Below are 14,778 nucleotides of genomic sequence, written 5' to 3' on the forward strand. Positions count from 1 at the left end.
TTTGGGCATGGAATTAGTACCACTTTTCCCTTACACGCAAGCGCTTAGCCTGGCCTCTGTCTCCCCCTGACGGTGCCTACGGATCTTGTACAGCTTGCAGGCTCAGCCTCTGCCTTCAGACGAGGAAGGTGGAAGAGGGGGATACCCCACTCTTCTCTCTGCTATTCAACTCCTCCTTAACCCTTCCTCCACGATCCCGACAGATCAGCTTGGTTCATCAGACAGAACCGAGTTTGGGTGTCTGAGGACTGGCACGGGTGTGAGTCTCTCATTGGCTGCGTGACCTCTTGAGGCAAGTCCTGTAAAATGACAGGCGCGTCATCGGTAAAAAGAACATAAAACCCACCTTGAAGGGCTGCTGGTTGGTATAAGTGGTCTAATATATGGAAAGTGCTTTGTAGCCAGCCTACTAGATAGGAAGTCCGAGCAGTTATTGTTATCCTTATTAACTAGCTCTGCTGTGGTCGCGGGAGGCCCAAATGTGGGGGGAAATTGGGTCCTGAGAAGGAAAGTGGAGTCACAGTGGCAACCGCTCTCCCAGAGCTAGAGGTGATCGTCCTGGGGAACAGAGCCGTCAGGATCCCAAGAACTTACCCCCGGCTCCCCAATTCAGGATGGTGGGCTCCAGCCCGCGTCGTTAGCACCCCCACAGCACACCCAGCACCAGCTCCTCGCCCTCACTCGCACTCCAGCAGCCCCAGCCAGAGGTGTTGTCACACCGGGTGCTTCACACCCAGCGGTGGCGGAAGCTGCTGGTTTCGTTCTGAGGTCACCAGCTCCATCACCCTTTGGGCAGGCTGGCTGCTACGAACCGAGGGCGAGGAGACCCCCCCCCACCCCCGTCACAATGGGGAAGTTCTATCTGATGTTTCATTTAGAGCACGGCTGAAAGAGGGTGTGCTTCCCTCCGTCCCCTTCCCGCAACATCAGACCCTTCTTCCCCAAAGAAACCGAGGCGGAGCGAAGCCTGAACACGGCGGGAAGGAGCAGCGAGCGGGTGGGGAGGTGCGGGGGGCGCCCCAGAGCCGGAGGTTTTGCCGGGACCCGCCCTGCCCGCCCAGAGCCAATGGCCGGGGAGAGCCCGCAGGGGCGAGCACCGCCCACCACGCGCCCTAGGGGGCGGGGCCCGCCTCGGGGCGGGGCCACGGCCGAGGGCGGGGCAGGGAGGCAGCATGCTAAACCGGGTGCGCTCGGCAGTGGCGCACCTGGTGAGCTCCGGGGGCGCCCCGCCTCCGCGCCCCAAGTCCCCAGATCTGCCCAACGCGCCCTCGCCGCAGACCGCCGCTCCTCCAGAAGCGCCCAGGAGCCCTCCGGCGAGGGCTGGGAGCGGGAGCGCAGCGCCGGCGAAGACCGTAGAGGCTCGAGCGAGCTTCTCCCGACCGACCTTCCTGCAGCTGAGCCCAGGGGGGCTACGACGCGCCGACGACCACGCTGGCCGGACTGTGCAAAGCCCCCCGGACACCGGCCGTCGCCTGCCCTGGAGCACTGGCTACGCCGAGTGAGCGCCCCCGGGAACACCCTAGGCAGGAGGGGACCCCAGCCCCCAGCCCCTTCCCCAGCTGGGCATCCCCGGCGCTCGGATGCGTGCCCCTCGCCGTGCTCGGCAGGACCTCCCTTCTCCCAGGACCTTTGCTTTCCTTTGGGCTTCGGGCCGCACCCTCCAGCCCTTTCTCAAGTCAGGTCAGCAGTCTTCCTCAGGACCTTCCAGCTGGTTGACTACCCTCACCCGCGCCGCCTCAGGACCTTGTTCCCTTCCAGAGCCCGGAGGGTGGAGGGCCCCGTGGAGGATGAGTTGGCCAGTTCTTGGTCGGGGCCGGGCAGTTTAATGGCTAAGGGAGGCGGGGTTTCAAGGAGGAGGGTGCGCTTTTAATAGGAGATGGCGGCTGGAAAGACTCGCTCCTGGGCTTCCCCGACCCCAGCGCCCCAGTTCTCTGTCCCTCTTACCGTTCCCCTCCCCCTCCACACCCAGAAATAGCCCGCGACACCAGGCGGCCTCCCGCTTCCCCAGGGGCGGGGGAGGGGGCCGCCCGGGGAAGCAGGAGGGTCCCCTTTGAATGCCTCTCGGAGGAAGGGCATGGCACTGGCCTGGCAAAGAAGTGGACCCCGGTCGCAGCGGGGAGCAGCCGGCTGGCTCCCAGGCCCGGTGTATTTTTAATAATTCCACTGGGAAAGCAGAGCACTGAGGGAGATGGGGGCGCTGAGGTCGCTGAGGGTGGTGGCTGGTAGACCCGTGGCCCCACCACCATCTCCCGTAGCTTTCTGTTTGGGAAGAGTTTGTAGTTTTGCGGCTCCTGCACAGTCCAGGTGGGCTTCCACCCCTACCCTATTTNCTTTCCCTGTTTGGGCTGGAGCACTTCCTCACTGCCAAAGCAGCAGAAACTTTCACTGGATGATTTTAAGATAAAGGTGGGTGTGCCCATGAGGGTGGGGTGCTGTGGACAAGGCACTAGAAAAGTTGATTAGGCTTCAGGGTGGGATGTAGGGCCTTGGCAAGCAGGATAGTAAGACCTCCTGCCGCCCCTGTCCAGCCCTTTCCCCAGCAGCCAGCGGGAGTGCCCCCTTTGCCAGGGACGGGGCAACGGCGCAGAAACGTGCCGCTGCTGGCCTTTCTATGAGGTGGTGGGGCCCGACACCCAGACAGTACTCCTTGTGCCTTACCCTGCCTCCCTTCTCCTCCTCTTTCTGGCCTGGATCCCAGGTGGCTATGACCTTTCTCAATTTGGCCAGCAGGCTAGAGAGGGTGTGTGTGTGTGTGTGCGTCTAAGGTGGGGGTTATTCCAGGACCTGGTCTGGTGTCCAGCCTGATGTGGTCACTCTGGCCTGGCAGGGTCATCAACGCTGGCAAAAGCCGGCACAATGAGGACCAGGCTTGCTGTGAGGTGGTGTATGTGGAAGGTCGGAGGAGTGTTTCAGGGGTGCCTAGGGAGCCTAGCCAAGGCCAGGTAAGCCCCCACCCCCTTTCCCCTCCTCCAGAGACATGGTGACACCTCTCCCCGGGGATTCTAGGCATCCAGTTTTAAAATCTCAGACCTAACTCCTAGCTCACTAGCTTTCTACCCCTGGCACGGAACTGACATTGACCAGTTAGAATGTCAGTATAAATGTTCCGTTTACCACTTAGAATGTAGGTGCTCCTGCATTTATGGATGGTTTCATTCATTGCCAATGTTTATTTTTGTATCTTTTATCCTCCGAGTTTAGCTTTTTTGATGCTTTACTTTCTGACACATAATAGGCCCTCGGTAAATGAGTGAATAAATCTAATTTGCCTTTCATACCAAACTCTGACCTCCTCTCTGATGTTAATATGGTTGCCCAGAGAGTCTTGCTCTTCTCCTTGTATCACACACACACACACACACACACACACACACACAGTCTCCCTCATTCACCTCCATCCAACCTTTCCTCCACCAGGGACTCTGCTTCTACTACTGGGGCCTGTTTGATGGGCATGCAGGGGGCGGAGCTGCTGAAATGGCCTCCAGGCTCCTGCATCGCCACATCCGGGAGCAGCTAAAGGACCTGGTAGAGATACTCCAGGACCCCTCGCCACCGCCCCTCTGCCTCCCGTCTACCCCAGGAGCCCCAGGTTCCTCTGATTCTTCTCACTTGGTTGGTCCTCAGTCCTGCTGGTCTTCACAGAAGGAAGTGACCCATGAGAGCCTGGTAGTGGGGGCCATTGAGAATGCCTTCCAGTTCATGGTGAGTGGGTGGCCCCGGGCAGGAGCCTGCTAGGCAGATACTCTGGTCAACTCTGTATGGGAATCAAGTGGCCTAAGGGGCCCTGAGAACCCACAGCACGAGGGCCTGAGCAGGGCTTGGTTCAGAGGGAAGGGAAAGGGGAGTTATACCCATGTCTGCCCTCCTCTCCTCCAGTGTGGCTTGGTTGGGCCCATTTATTTTTGCAGATGGGGGCGGTGGTTGTGTGCCTGGAACCTCTTCATTCGCCCCCTCTGACCCTTCCTCACCTGGCAGGATGAGCAGATGGCCCGGGAGCGGCGTGGCCACCAAGTGGAGGGGGGCTGCTGTGCACTGGTTGTGGTCTACTTGCTAGGCAAGGTGTATGTGGCCAATGCAGGTGACAGCAGGTATGGGGAGGGGGGTTTGAAAATGCCTACAGGGGGTCACACTCTGGGATGGGGGAATAGAAGAGAATGAGGGTGGTGGGTGTTAAAAATCAAAAACCCGAGGGAGGGATGATGTCAGGAGCGGTCAGACATAAGGGATGGCCTGTAATAGCCACGAGGGGAGGCAAGAGCGGGGTCTGGGTGAGGAACCCCAAGGGTCATTGTGAGGGAAGGCCTGGTCTTTCTGGAATTCTCCACAGCGGGGCTGAGGAGAGCCCAGCCCGAACCTTTTCTTTCTCTGGGCAGAGCCATCATTGTCCGGAATGGTGAAATCATTCCAATGTCCCGGGAGTTCACCCCGGAGACTGAGCGCCGGCGTCTTCAGCTGCTTGTAAGTAGGAACTCACCTCCCTACCCCCGTTCTTTGTCGACTCTGGTGGCTCTCTGTAGCCTACGGCCCCACCCTCGCCACCCGGACAGCTCCTTACTGGGACAGCTCCTTCCTGGCTGCTCACTGGGAAGGCCGCTCTGCTCTGCAGATGACGGCTGAGCTGGGACCTGGTGGATTACGAAGCAGGAAGGAACGTGGGCTACTCCGGGGCTCCCACTGTGGCCCCCGCAGAGGAAGGAAGTGAAGTCAGAGGTGGGGAAAGGAAGGAGCACAGGCCCCCGAGAGGCAGTGTGGTTTAGCGCTTTCAAGGACTGACTCTAGGGCTGGATTGCCTGGGATTGGATCCTGGTTCGAGTCCTTTGCTAATCGTTTGACCTAAAGATGGTTCCCTTAACTTGCGTCAGTAGCTCCTGCCTTAAGGGTTGTCGTGAAGTTGGGCGAGATCATACACATTATTTGTATTAGAACAGTGCATGGCACATGGTAAATAAGCCCCAGTTAAGGCCCTGCTGTAATTAACATCATCTATAGGCCAGGGCGTGCTCGAAGCCTAATGCCCCCTGGCCCTCTGCTCTGTCCGGCCACTCCCAACCCCAGGGCTTCCTGAAACCAGAGCTGCTAGGTGGTGAATTCACCCACCTTGAGTTCCCCCGCAGAATTCAGCCCAAGGAGCTGGGGCAGAGGACGCTGTACCGGGACCAGAACATGACCGGCTGGTAACACTTCCCTCAGAGCTGGGGCCCGTTCCCATGGCAACACAACCAGTCCCTCACCAGCAGCAAGGTGGAAGCTGGAGGCTGGGCCAGGCTGGGGGGGGGGGATGTGGGCCTTCTTAGGGGTTTGTGTGAGGGGCATGGCTCCTCCGGGAGAGGGGCTTTGATGCCTGGGTGATGCCTCCTCTGCTCCCCCCTCCCCAGGGCCTACAAAAAGATCGAGCTGGAGGATCTCAGGTTTCCTCTGGTCTGTGGGGAGGGCAAAAAGGTAAACTCCCCGGTAGAGGTGGGAGAGGGCAGGAGGACCCACCGCAACTTGTCTAGGGAGGTGGGGGTTCTACCCGAGGGCAGGGGTGGGAGGGCCCATAGCTTCAGAGGCTGGGAGAGGGCCGTGGCAGCACCCACACTCATTCCCTATAGGCTCGAGTGATGGCCACCATTGGGGTGACCCGGGGCTTGGGAGATCACAACCTCAAGGTCTGCAGCTCCACTCTGCCCATCAAGCCCTTCCTCTCCTGCTTCCCTGAGGTGAGCCGTATGGGGGCTTCCTCAACCATACCTTCCCTCCTCTGGGGGCCCCAGGCTGGCTTTCTGCCAGGGTCTCTTTGTCCCCAAGCTCCTTCTCCACTGTCTTCTCCCCGCCAGGTGCGAGTGTATGACCTGACGCAGTACGAGCACTGCCCAGATGACGTGCTAGTCCTGGGAACAGATGGGCTGTGGGATGTCACCAGTGACTGTGAGGTAGCTGCCACTGTGGACAGGGTGCTGTCGGCCTATGAGCCCAATGACCCCAGCAGGTAGGGCTTGTGTGGTGGTGGGGGGATGACAGTGGGGAAGGTAGGGGCCAAGGGAAGCAATGCTTGGGGACCCACATGAGGGCCTATGTATCGATCTTCCCATGTACATGTTGGAACATGAATGTGCACGTGTGCTCCTGGCAGGTACACAGCTCTGGCCCAAGCTCTGGTCCTGGGGGCCCGGGGCACCCCCCGGGACCGTGGCTGGCGTCTCCCCAACAACAAGCTGGGTTCCGGGGATGACATCTCGGTCTTCGTCATCCCCCTGGGAGGGCCAGGCAGTTACTCCTGAGGGGCTCAGCCCCACCCCTCCCACCATCATCCTAGCGTCTCCACGCTTACCCTCTGCCAACTCAAACTCTGAACTTGTCTCGCTGACCTCCTTTAGTGGCAACGTAACTGAAGAAGGGGTGTCAGTTAGATCCAGAAGTAATAGCTAATGGCAAATAAACCAGATGGATACGAATGTGTGTCTTTATTTATTCTGATTAGAAACCAAAAGGCTCTTTCAGGTGGTGGAAAGAACGGCAAAGCGGTCCTAAAAATGCAGTGCTCCCCGGTTCTGTCTTTGCCCTCTGCTCGCCCCACTCCACATGCTCCCGTCCCCTTCCATGGCTTCAGCCACCTGCTGGGGTTTTCTAAGTCGGTATTTCCCCCAGATCTTTCCTGAGCTTCAGGCCCATGTCCTAGCTTCCTACACACGTGTGCCTTCTCCTGGTTCATCTTGGAGGGGGCACCAGCTCATCAGCCCAAGTTAGAAATCTAGGCCTTGGCACCTTTGGCTTCTGGCTCTAACCCAGCAAGTGAATCAATCACTACATGCTCTTGATTATATATCACAAAATGCATTTCCTATTTGTCCAGCTAGCCCCACCCCTACTGTTACTACTACCTTAGGCTCCTAACTCTGTCTCCAGGTCATGCCCCTGTATCCCCAAATGTGACCTTTCCACAGGGTGAATCTGAGTTGGTTATTCCCTTGAGAGAACATTTCAGTGGCTCCCTACTGCACCTAGTCCAAAATCAACACTCAACTCTTGAGTGTGGCATGCAAGGACATTCACGATCTGGCCGCTGCGTCCTTCTCCAGTCCTATCTTTCAGCCCCAGCCCCACCCTCCTGGGGGTTCCATAACTCTTTGAGCCTATTGTGGCTCCGACCCATTTAACATCTGCTCATCACCTTATCTGGAAAACTGCACTTGTCCTTCAGGGCTGGGTATGTATCCCCCACAGCCCATGCATGCCCCCAGGACAACCACTGCCTCCAGTCTACAACGGAGCAGCAGTTAAGGGCAGAGACTCTCGAGTCCTCCTCTCCGGGTTCTGGTGTCAGACCCACAACCTCTTTGCTGCTCAGCAAAACGGAGGTAACCGTGCTACCTTAAAGAGTTGTTTCAAGGACTGAAGTAGTTCATGTCTGTACAGAGCCAGGGGCACGCAATAAGGGTTCCAGAACTTGCTATCTTTAAGCTGCTTGTATTTCGCGTTTGGACTAAGTTCTCTGAAGACCGAAATCAATCTGAACCGAGCACTTAGCTCTCAGTTCACACTCAGTGCATGTCTGTTGAGCAGGTGAAGAGGCCTGGGGACCCAACTTCTCTGGACTTCAACCTGTTCATTTATCGAACGTGTGGGCTGCTCTCCAGAGCTTTAAAATCTACAGGACTTCTGACATTCATTCACTCAGAGAATATTTCTTGAAAAACTTAGGTGTGTCACACAGCGTGCTAGGCGGTGGGGAGGGCGGGGGGGGGGGAGCATAAAGGACGGCAGGGAGAGAGCACCGCCTCGAGGGCCAGACGGACCTGGACCGTCTGAACTCTGGCTCTGTTCCATACATGTGGGCAAGCCGCTTAAGTTCTCTGAGCCTCAGGAGATGGGTGTACTTAACCCAAAGACCCGTGATGAGTACTGAAAGGGCTGAGCTCCGCAGCGAACAGGTCGCAAACTAACAAAGTGCTGGTAGACTGCCTCATCCTCCCTCCCTCACCCACCTTAACAAAAAGAGATACACGCGTAGGTGAATACCCGATGCGACGTATCAGACCAGGCCAAGTGTCCCCACTGGCACCGAAATAACGCACTGGGGATGGAAGCTGACTTCCCAGCTGGGGATCAGGAAAGGCCCCCAGGAGTGCCCTTCGAGGGGTACGCAGTAATTGGACTCAAGGAAATTCCAGGTGGGGGGAAGGGAGTTGTCAAGTGGAAAGGTGGCCTGGGACTCAAAGGATCTGAAAAGTCCCCAAGGCGGGGGCGTGATGTTGGGCAGTACTTACCCGGCAGGGTTTTACGAGCGGAGGGGGGGCGGGCGTCTTCCGCAGTCCCCTCGCGCTAGGTCCCAGGGGCTGTGGGCGCGGGTGGCCGGTTGGCCACGGGAGGGCAGCAGCGGCCCTTTCCCGACCCCACCCCGAGCGCCTCACAACTTTCCCGACGCCGGTCCGCCCCTGGGGGCTGGAAGGCGGGGCAGAGGCTGAGTCCTCGAGGGGTCCCGCCCGCCGCCCACTCCCCGGACCCGCCAGGGATCCCACCCCCGACCCCCGGCCGCAGCCGGGACAGGCGGCCATGCCCCGGGCTGGGCTGTGGGCAGGCGGAGCCAAGGGCCGCCCCCCCGGCCGGTCCCTCCCCCTGCCGGGCCCGCCCCTCCCCGCCGCGGCGCTGAAGGAGGGCGGGGCGGGGCCCCCCGGGTCAGTCTCAGCCTCCGGCACTGGCCGCGCAGCTGGAGGCGGCGGAGCGGAAGGTACTCGGGGCCGGGGGGCTGGGGTGGCGGGGCGTCCCGGGAACTCGTCCCCGGGAGAGCACTTTCGCCCTCCTCCGCTTGGCCGGAGCTCGGGGCGCCGGGCGGGGAGGGGGCTTCGGCCAGAGCGCGGGCCGCCCTCCTTCCCCTGGGACGTGCGGCGTCCGGGCTGTGCTGGGGTCGGCGCCGCCGGCCCCTCCCTGGTCTGCGGCGAGGGCTCTCTCCCACCCCACTCCGGGAGCTGCCCCGCGGGGCCTCTCGCCTGCTGTGTCCGAGCCTGGGTCCCTGCCCTTCCCCTCCCGGCTTCCCGGAACCTGCCCCGCCGGGCGAGAAGCCAGGAGGCAACTTGGGTGTCCGCGGGGGAGCCCCAGTCCAGCCGCCCTGGCTCCCAGGCCGGGCGGCCCGATGTGGACCTGGGCCGGGGTGTGGGTCCGGGCACGAATCCGGCTGGAGATGGGAATTCCCCCAGGCCGGGCCGGTGGAATGGCGGGAATAGGGGCGTGGTGTGACCATTGGGGGCTGCATCGGCTCCCAGAGGTCTGGACGCCTCCCTGGACGGTTGCTGGAGTGTGCCTGGGGCGGAAGGTAGGGGAGATTGGGAAGGATCTCGCTTCCTTTTATGTGTGCAGGAATCTCCTCCCTTTCAGACCCCTCCCTCCCTTGCACCCCCCAAACTTGGCTAAAGATTATGTTGGGGCTTTGGGCTGGGAGGCTCTGAAGCTGAGTCCTGTGCTTGCTTCTGGTTTTAAAGTTGAGGTGGTATCTTACTCCTTCCCTAGCCCTCAGGCCTGGCCTGCCTACAGGGTACAGCCCACCCCTGGGTCATCTGGAAATCTAGATAGAATGATTGAGGAGAGGGTGGGATGTCTTGTCTCTGGGAAGGCCCCAGGAGCTTCGAGCTGCATTCCAGCCTCTGTGTTGGGTTTGGTTGCCCCTCTTAGGGTCAGTGGGGCAGTTCTTCTGGGGCTGCCTCTCACACGGAGCTGTTTTCCTTGCCATGTTGGCCTTGGGCCTAGTGTCCTGGCCTGGCCTAGGCCCGCTGCTCTTCCTGCCCGATGAGAGCCTGAAGGGAAAGTCTTCTAATTGAGCTGGGGGCTCTAGGTCACTGAATGCATGCCCTTGCCCCTGAATTCTGTCCTGGGCCTGCCACCGTCTGGTGTCACCTAGACTGTCCTGCTGCAGGAGGCCAGTGGCCTGCTCACACCGAAGTGACTGGTACTCACCGCAGTGGTGACTGCCCTTCATCGACACTGCCCATCCCAGGCCGGGCTACCCCAGCCTGTTTTCCTACAGCTGGACCAATGGAACTAGTGGAAGTGGGTGGGGGAGTTGATCACCTGGGCAGAATTTCCAGGGAGAATCCCCTTTTGGAAGGTTGTTTCTATTTTTGAAGGGGATCTGCTGGCATGGTGCATATGCCTTCTTGCCTGTTTCTTAGGGTACCAGGGAGAGACCCTTCTGTGGTGGGGAGAGTGTGGCCATATCCTCTCAACTCCTAAAAATTCTGACTCATATCCACTTCCTCTCATCCCAGTGTTGTGCCTGTGTGTGTGCCTGTGTGTGTGTGTGTGTGTGTGTGTGTGTGTGTGGAGAGGAGGGAGGCCACCCAGGATCCCACCGTTGAAGAGAACTAGCTGTGGGCTTGGAGTATTCGCTTTCCTAAAGGGCAGACCAAGCCAGGCCTGTGGGGTGGTGGTGGTCTGTGGGGAGTACAAGAGTTCAGCCCAGTTTGACAGGATGTGGGACTGAGAGAAAAAGCCAGGTTTGGGGCAGAGATCGGGTTACCATCCCTTCCCTCTTAGCTTACTCCCTGCCTGGTTGGTGCCGGGACTGGCCCTTGTTCAGCTGTTTTTTGGGAGCTCCTCCCAGCTCGGGCTCTAGCCCCCTCCCCCTTCCCAACAGCCTCGACGGCATCAGGGCTCTGGAGCCCGCCCTCTCTTCCTCCGAGGCTGGAGGCCTGGGAATCTCAGCCGGCCCTCCAGCCGCTCCTCTCCCCAGGGAGGGAGGAAGCGAGGCTCAGCTCAGGGGGGCAGGGAGGCTTGGGTAGGTGTGATGAACTGTGCAGCTACTTGCTCGGGTGTGTTGGGGGCCCGGGGACGTCCGGAAGCCTCAGGAAGCTGACTCCTTGGCCTGAGTCACAGGGAGGGGTGCGCAGGGCCTTGGGGTGAGCTAGCCAGAGAGGGGAGTGAGGGGTGTCCCAGGGGGTGGGTAGAGGTGATTCCCTGGTGGATTCTTCTCAGTCATTCTGCTGTGGTGGGTGTGTGGCTCCCTACAGTGTGGTCATTGTCCCCTGCCTGGGGCTGAGTGACCCAGTGTTGCTGCCAGGCCCAGGAGGAAGGGGGGAGGAGGGCAGACTGCCTGCATGTGGGCTGTGGGCACTGCTGGGACTGAGCCTCCTTTGTGTGACTCGGGGCTGGCTTTGGGGACTGGGCTGGGGTGCGCCGGGGAAGCCGGTTGGCTGCTGCCACTGCCCTCTGTCTGGGTTTCCCTCCCTCTACTCTTTTTCCCATCTCTGGGGTGATAGGTAGAAAAGGCACCAGACTCCAGAGTCACACAGCCCTGCCTTGAATGCCATCCCTGCCGCAGCTCCAAACACATGTCGCGACCTTACGGAGCCTCCCTTCCCTAGTGCGTCAGAGTGGGAAGTGCACCGTCCACCTTTGCGGGCTGCTGGGGACCGAGTCAGGAGATGATTTTTGTCCAGATGCTCAGAGTGGCTTCCCTTACCCGCCTGTCACCTGGTAGTTGCTTCCACCAGCCTGTGGTCTTGGAGAGGGCCTCCTCACTTGTGACTGGGCAGGCGCCACTCATCCTGAGTGAGGGACAATGTTTTCTTGATCGGACCTTAGCGATTATGAAACTTGGAAAGTAGCAAAATCCTGGTAACGCATGAGGTCTGACTTGAAGCCCTGGTATGTATGGCAGATTACAGGTGGCTCTTCCAGGCATGTCCCTGATCCCTGAGCACCCCTCTAAGTGTCCAAGATCGCACAGTTGGTGGCTCCCAGCGGGGTGCGTCTTCTACCTCCCACTTCTGTATTCTAATCCGTCCAGGGAGACCTGTCCCTGACCCTGAGATTAGGAATTTCAAGCTCAGTTGTCTGAACGATTAGTTCTTGGCAAGAACACGCCTGAGCAAGCCCCTGTCCCTCCCTTTGCTGGAGGCCTCGGTTTCCAGGTCTTGGGGGCCCCAGAGAAGTGTTTTTGGATTCACTGGCTCTTTCCCAACCCACCCCCCCACCTTTTCCCTGTCAGCCCGAGCCATGGCTGCGATCAGAAAGAAGCTGGTGATTGTGGGCGATGGGGCCTGTGGGAAGACCTGTCTGCTCATCGTGTTCAGCAAGGATCAGTTCCCTGAGGTCTACGTCCCCACCGTCTTTGAGAACTACATCGCAGACATAGAGGTGGACGGCAAGCAGGTGAAGGCCAAGAACCCTTCCTGTCTCCCCCTGGGAACCCCGCCCCGACACTGTGGACCTTGGATGTCCTTCCTCACCATCCACCCACTCCTGGCTCCTTTCCCTGCCGGAACCAGTACGTGTTAGGAAGTGAAATTGTAGTTTCAGGAGATCTAGAAACACCTCCTGGTTCTTCGGCCCTGACTCTCTAATCTGGGCCGTCCTTTTGCCTCTGAGCTTAAGTCCCTCCGACTGCAACATGGGGATAATGGTAAGACTTCCTTCGAAGGTCTTTGTGACTTACCATCAGTCGTGGTGCTTACAGTGGTAGCTTCTAAACTACATAAAGATCAAGCACCCCCATCTCGGGATTTCTAGAAACTCACCTAATTTACATGTGACGCGCGTTGTCCCTGGCACGTAGCAAGTGCTCAAGAGAGAGATGTTGAGTGAACCTAGAGGGCCAGTGGTTTCCGAGGACCTCTGGGTGGCAGGGGACGGGGTAACCGGGGCCCGCAGGCAGCTACTCACTGGCCCCATGCGTCAGGTGGAGCTCGCTCTGTGGGACACAGCCGGGCAGGAAGATTATGACCGCCTGCGACCTCTCTCCTACCCGGACACTGATGTCATCCTCATGTGCTTCTCCATCGACAGCCCCGACAGCCTGGGTGAGGTGGGGTGCGGGCCTTGGAGGAAGGGCACCGAGAAGCCCTTGCATTCAGCCACCTTCCGAGACGGGGTGCTGTTAGCCAACTGTGCTGTGGGGACTCCGGCCCTTGGGAGGGCTCCGAGGGGGTACAGTGGTGGGGGAGAGGGACTCTGAGCTGTGAAAGGGGCTGTTGTGCCGAAGGGCCTCTAATACTGCTGTGAGGAGAGAACGGGGACCCCTGGGGGGTGGAGCTTTCTAGCCCAAGTGGAGGGACCGACACCTGTTGGGACATGTCTGTGCAGAAAACATTCCTGAGAAGTGGACCCCGGAGGTGAAGCACTTCTGCCCCAATGTGCCCATCATCCTCGTGGGGAATAAGAAGGACCTGAGGCAAGACGAGCATACCAGGAGAGAGCTGGCCAAGATGAAGCAGGTGGGTGCGGTGGCCAGGCCGGGAGCCCCTGCAGGGGTTGGCGACCCTCGCAGGGCCTATTCTCCAGCCAACCTCCTGGTGTGAGGTCTGCCTCCTCCTCCCCAGTGAGGAAGAGCCAGAAGGGCCCTTAGGCTCTGGTCCTGATGATCAGATTGTCAGGAAATGGGAGTGACTTTTCCAAGGTCACTTGGCATTTTAAGGTCTTCATCTGTTGTCCGTTCTGCTTGGGTGGGGACTAGTAAGAGTAGTCCTGTCCTCGGAGACAGCTTCTTCACTACGTGTTTTGCTTGGGGTGTGCGGGTTGAGCCGTTGGGGTACACCTGGGGAGGTGTGGGCAGACGTGGAGGCGGGGGGTGGGGGCAGGCACTGGAAATGGCTGGAAGGCCCAGAGAGGGAGGGCGCTGGCTTACCTGGTTAAGTGGCTCTCTGGCCAGAGGGCTAGAGCCTAAGAAAGTTGCCAGGATGAGGAATATGGACTATCCTGGAAGGATGATGATGGCAACGTTTTAAAGTGGGTCACACCTGTGTGTTAGAGAAATTCTTTTGGCAGGCATAGAGCATGGACTGGAAACAAGCGAGAAGAGAGGTGGGGAAGGTTGGTTAGGAGGTGCCAGGTACTATTCAGCCAGAAGAGGAGGGTGCACCATGGGATACAGGGCCGAGGGAAACAGTTTTTAATGTAAACGTCAGTCTCGGGTCCTGGCCCAGAAACTGCCCAGGGTGGCTGGGACGTGGGTGCCTTGTGGGGTGAGGGCTGGAGATACTGTTCTAGTTACTATACTTCACAGGTAGCGCGGGGAGAGGTACACTTAGCCACCAGCTTCTTTTGACCTCTGGCCTTCTGTTCTCAGGAGCCCGTGCGATCTGAGGAGGGCCGGGACATGGCGAACCGGATCAGTGCCTTTGGCTACCTCGAGTGCTCAGCCAAGACCAAGGAGGGGGTGAGGGAGGTATTCGAGATGGCCACTCGGGCGGGCCTCCAGGTTCGCAAGAATAAGCGCCGGAGGGGTTGTCCCATCCTCTGAGACCCCCGAGGCCTCCCCTATCCCCCCCTTCCCTTCCCAGGGGTGCAGCTGTCCACCTCCTCGGCCCACCCTCTTCGGGCTCCTTGTCAAAGGCTCCCTTTTCAGTTCCCTCCAGCCCAGGACTGCATCTGAGTTTCCCCAGCCCCACCAGCCCCCCCAAGGTGGTGGTGGTAGGCCGGCCCTCCCTCCCCGCACTCTGGGTACCTAGGGCGAGTCCCTGCCCTTTCAGAGCAGAGTCCCTTCTCCTGCTGCCTTGGTCCAGGGGTGGGGCTCTCGATCTCTTCGGCCTTCCCCAGAGGGTCCTCATACACCAGCACTTTATACACTTCTGGCTCACAGGAGTGTCTGGGGTAGGGGACTTGGAGGGTGTAACCCTGAGCCCCACGTCCCTGGTGTTTCTGCTTTGGACAGGGACCTTGTTTCTGGCTCTACTTGGTGGGGGGCATGAATAAAGGCCACAGGCTCCAACATATGTGTGGCAGCTTCCTGTCTTTCTCTCCTGGTCCCTGTCTTGGCTGCAAGCCTGGAGTCCCAGCTCTCCCAAGTTGCTTGCCAGGCTGGCCCCC

General features: G+C 59.3%; 2 protein-coding genes across 4 annotated transcripts in view; both read left to right on the forward strand.

The window, feature by feature from the left end:
* The window catches only part of PPM1J (protein phosphatase, Mg2+/Mn2+ dependent 1J), a 7,957-nt gene extending 1,523 nt beyond the window's left edge, over positions 1–6,434 (forward strand). Inside the window, exons 1-10 of one of the 3 annotated variants that reach the window (XM_040626890.1) lie at positions 1,122–1,498; positions 2,828–2,942; positions 3,418–3,705; positions 3,979–4,091; positions 4,377–4,461; positions 5,059–5,177; positions 5,379–5,442; positions 5,595–5,702; positions 5,820–5,971; positions 6,116–6,434. In XM_040626890.1, the coding sequence (XP_040482824.1) occupies positions 1,173–1,498; positions 2,828–2,942; positions 3,418–3,705; positions 3,979–4,091; positions 4,377–4,461; positions 5,059–5,177; positions 5,379–5,442; positions 5,595–5,702; positions 5,820–5,971; positions 6,116–6,263 (1,518 nt within the window). In that variant the 5' untranslated portion in view covers positions 1,122–1,172 and the 3' untranslated portion in view covers positions 6,264–6,434. Of the gene's footprint in view, positions 1–1,121; positions 1,499–2,781; positions 2,943–3,417; positions 3,706–3,978; positions 4,092–4,376; positions 4,462–5,058; positions 5,178–5,378; positions 5,443–5,594; positions 5,703–5,819; positions 5,972–6,115 lie in introns of those variants that run through there. The other 2 variants (XM_040626892.1, XM_040626891.1) reach the window with 2 other exon arrangements.
* A 2,138-nt stretch (positions 6,435–8,572) lies between these two features.
* RHOC (ras homolog family member C) lies at positions 8,573–14,680 on the forward strand. Its single transcript, XM_040626895.1, has 5 exons — positions 8,573–8,710; positions 11,963–12,126; positions 12,653–12,773; positions 13,057–13,187; positions 14,039–14,680. The coding sequence occupies exons 2-5, from the start codon at positions 11,971–11,973 to the stop codon at positions 14,210–14,212; spliced, it is 582 nt and encodes a 193-aa protein (XP_040482829.1). The 5' UTR covers positions 8,573–8,710; positions 11,963–11,970; the 3' UTR covers positions 14,213–14,680.
* The last annotated feature ends 98 nt before the right edge of the window (positions 14,681–14,778 follow it).

Source organism: Ursus maritimus, unplaced genomic scaffold (genome assembly GCF_017311325.1).
Source record: "Ursus maritimus isolate PB19 unplaced genomic scaffold, ASM1731132v1 scaffold_12, whole genome shotgun sequence".
Lineage (NCBI taxonomy): Eukaryota > Metazoa > Chordata > Mammalia > Carnivora > Ursidae > Ursus > Ursus maritimus.

What these genes read in the sequence shown, in the direction of transcription:
- RHOC (XM_040626895.1), top strand. Translation starts at nt 11,971, where the DNA reads ATGGCTGCGATCAGAAAGAAGCTGGTGATTGTGGGCGATGGGGCCTGT. An exon ending in CGACAGCCCCGACAGCCTGG is followed by an intron (nt 12,774 to 13,056) that starts GTGAGGTGGGGT and finishes ATGTCTGTGCAG; the next exon opens with AAAACATTCCTGAGAAGTGG. An exon ending in AGCTGGCCAAGATGAAGCAG is followed by an intron (nt 13,188 to 14,038) that starts GTGGGTGCGGTG and finishes TTCTGTTCTCAG; the next exon opens with GAGCCCGTGCGATCTGAGGA.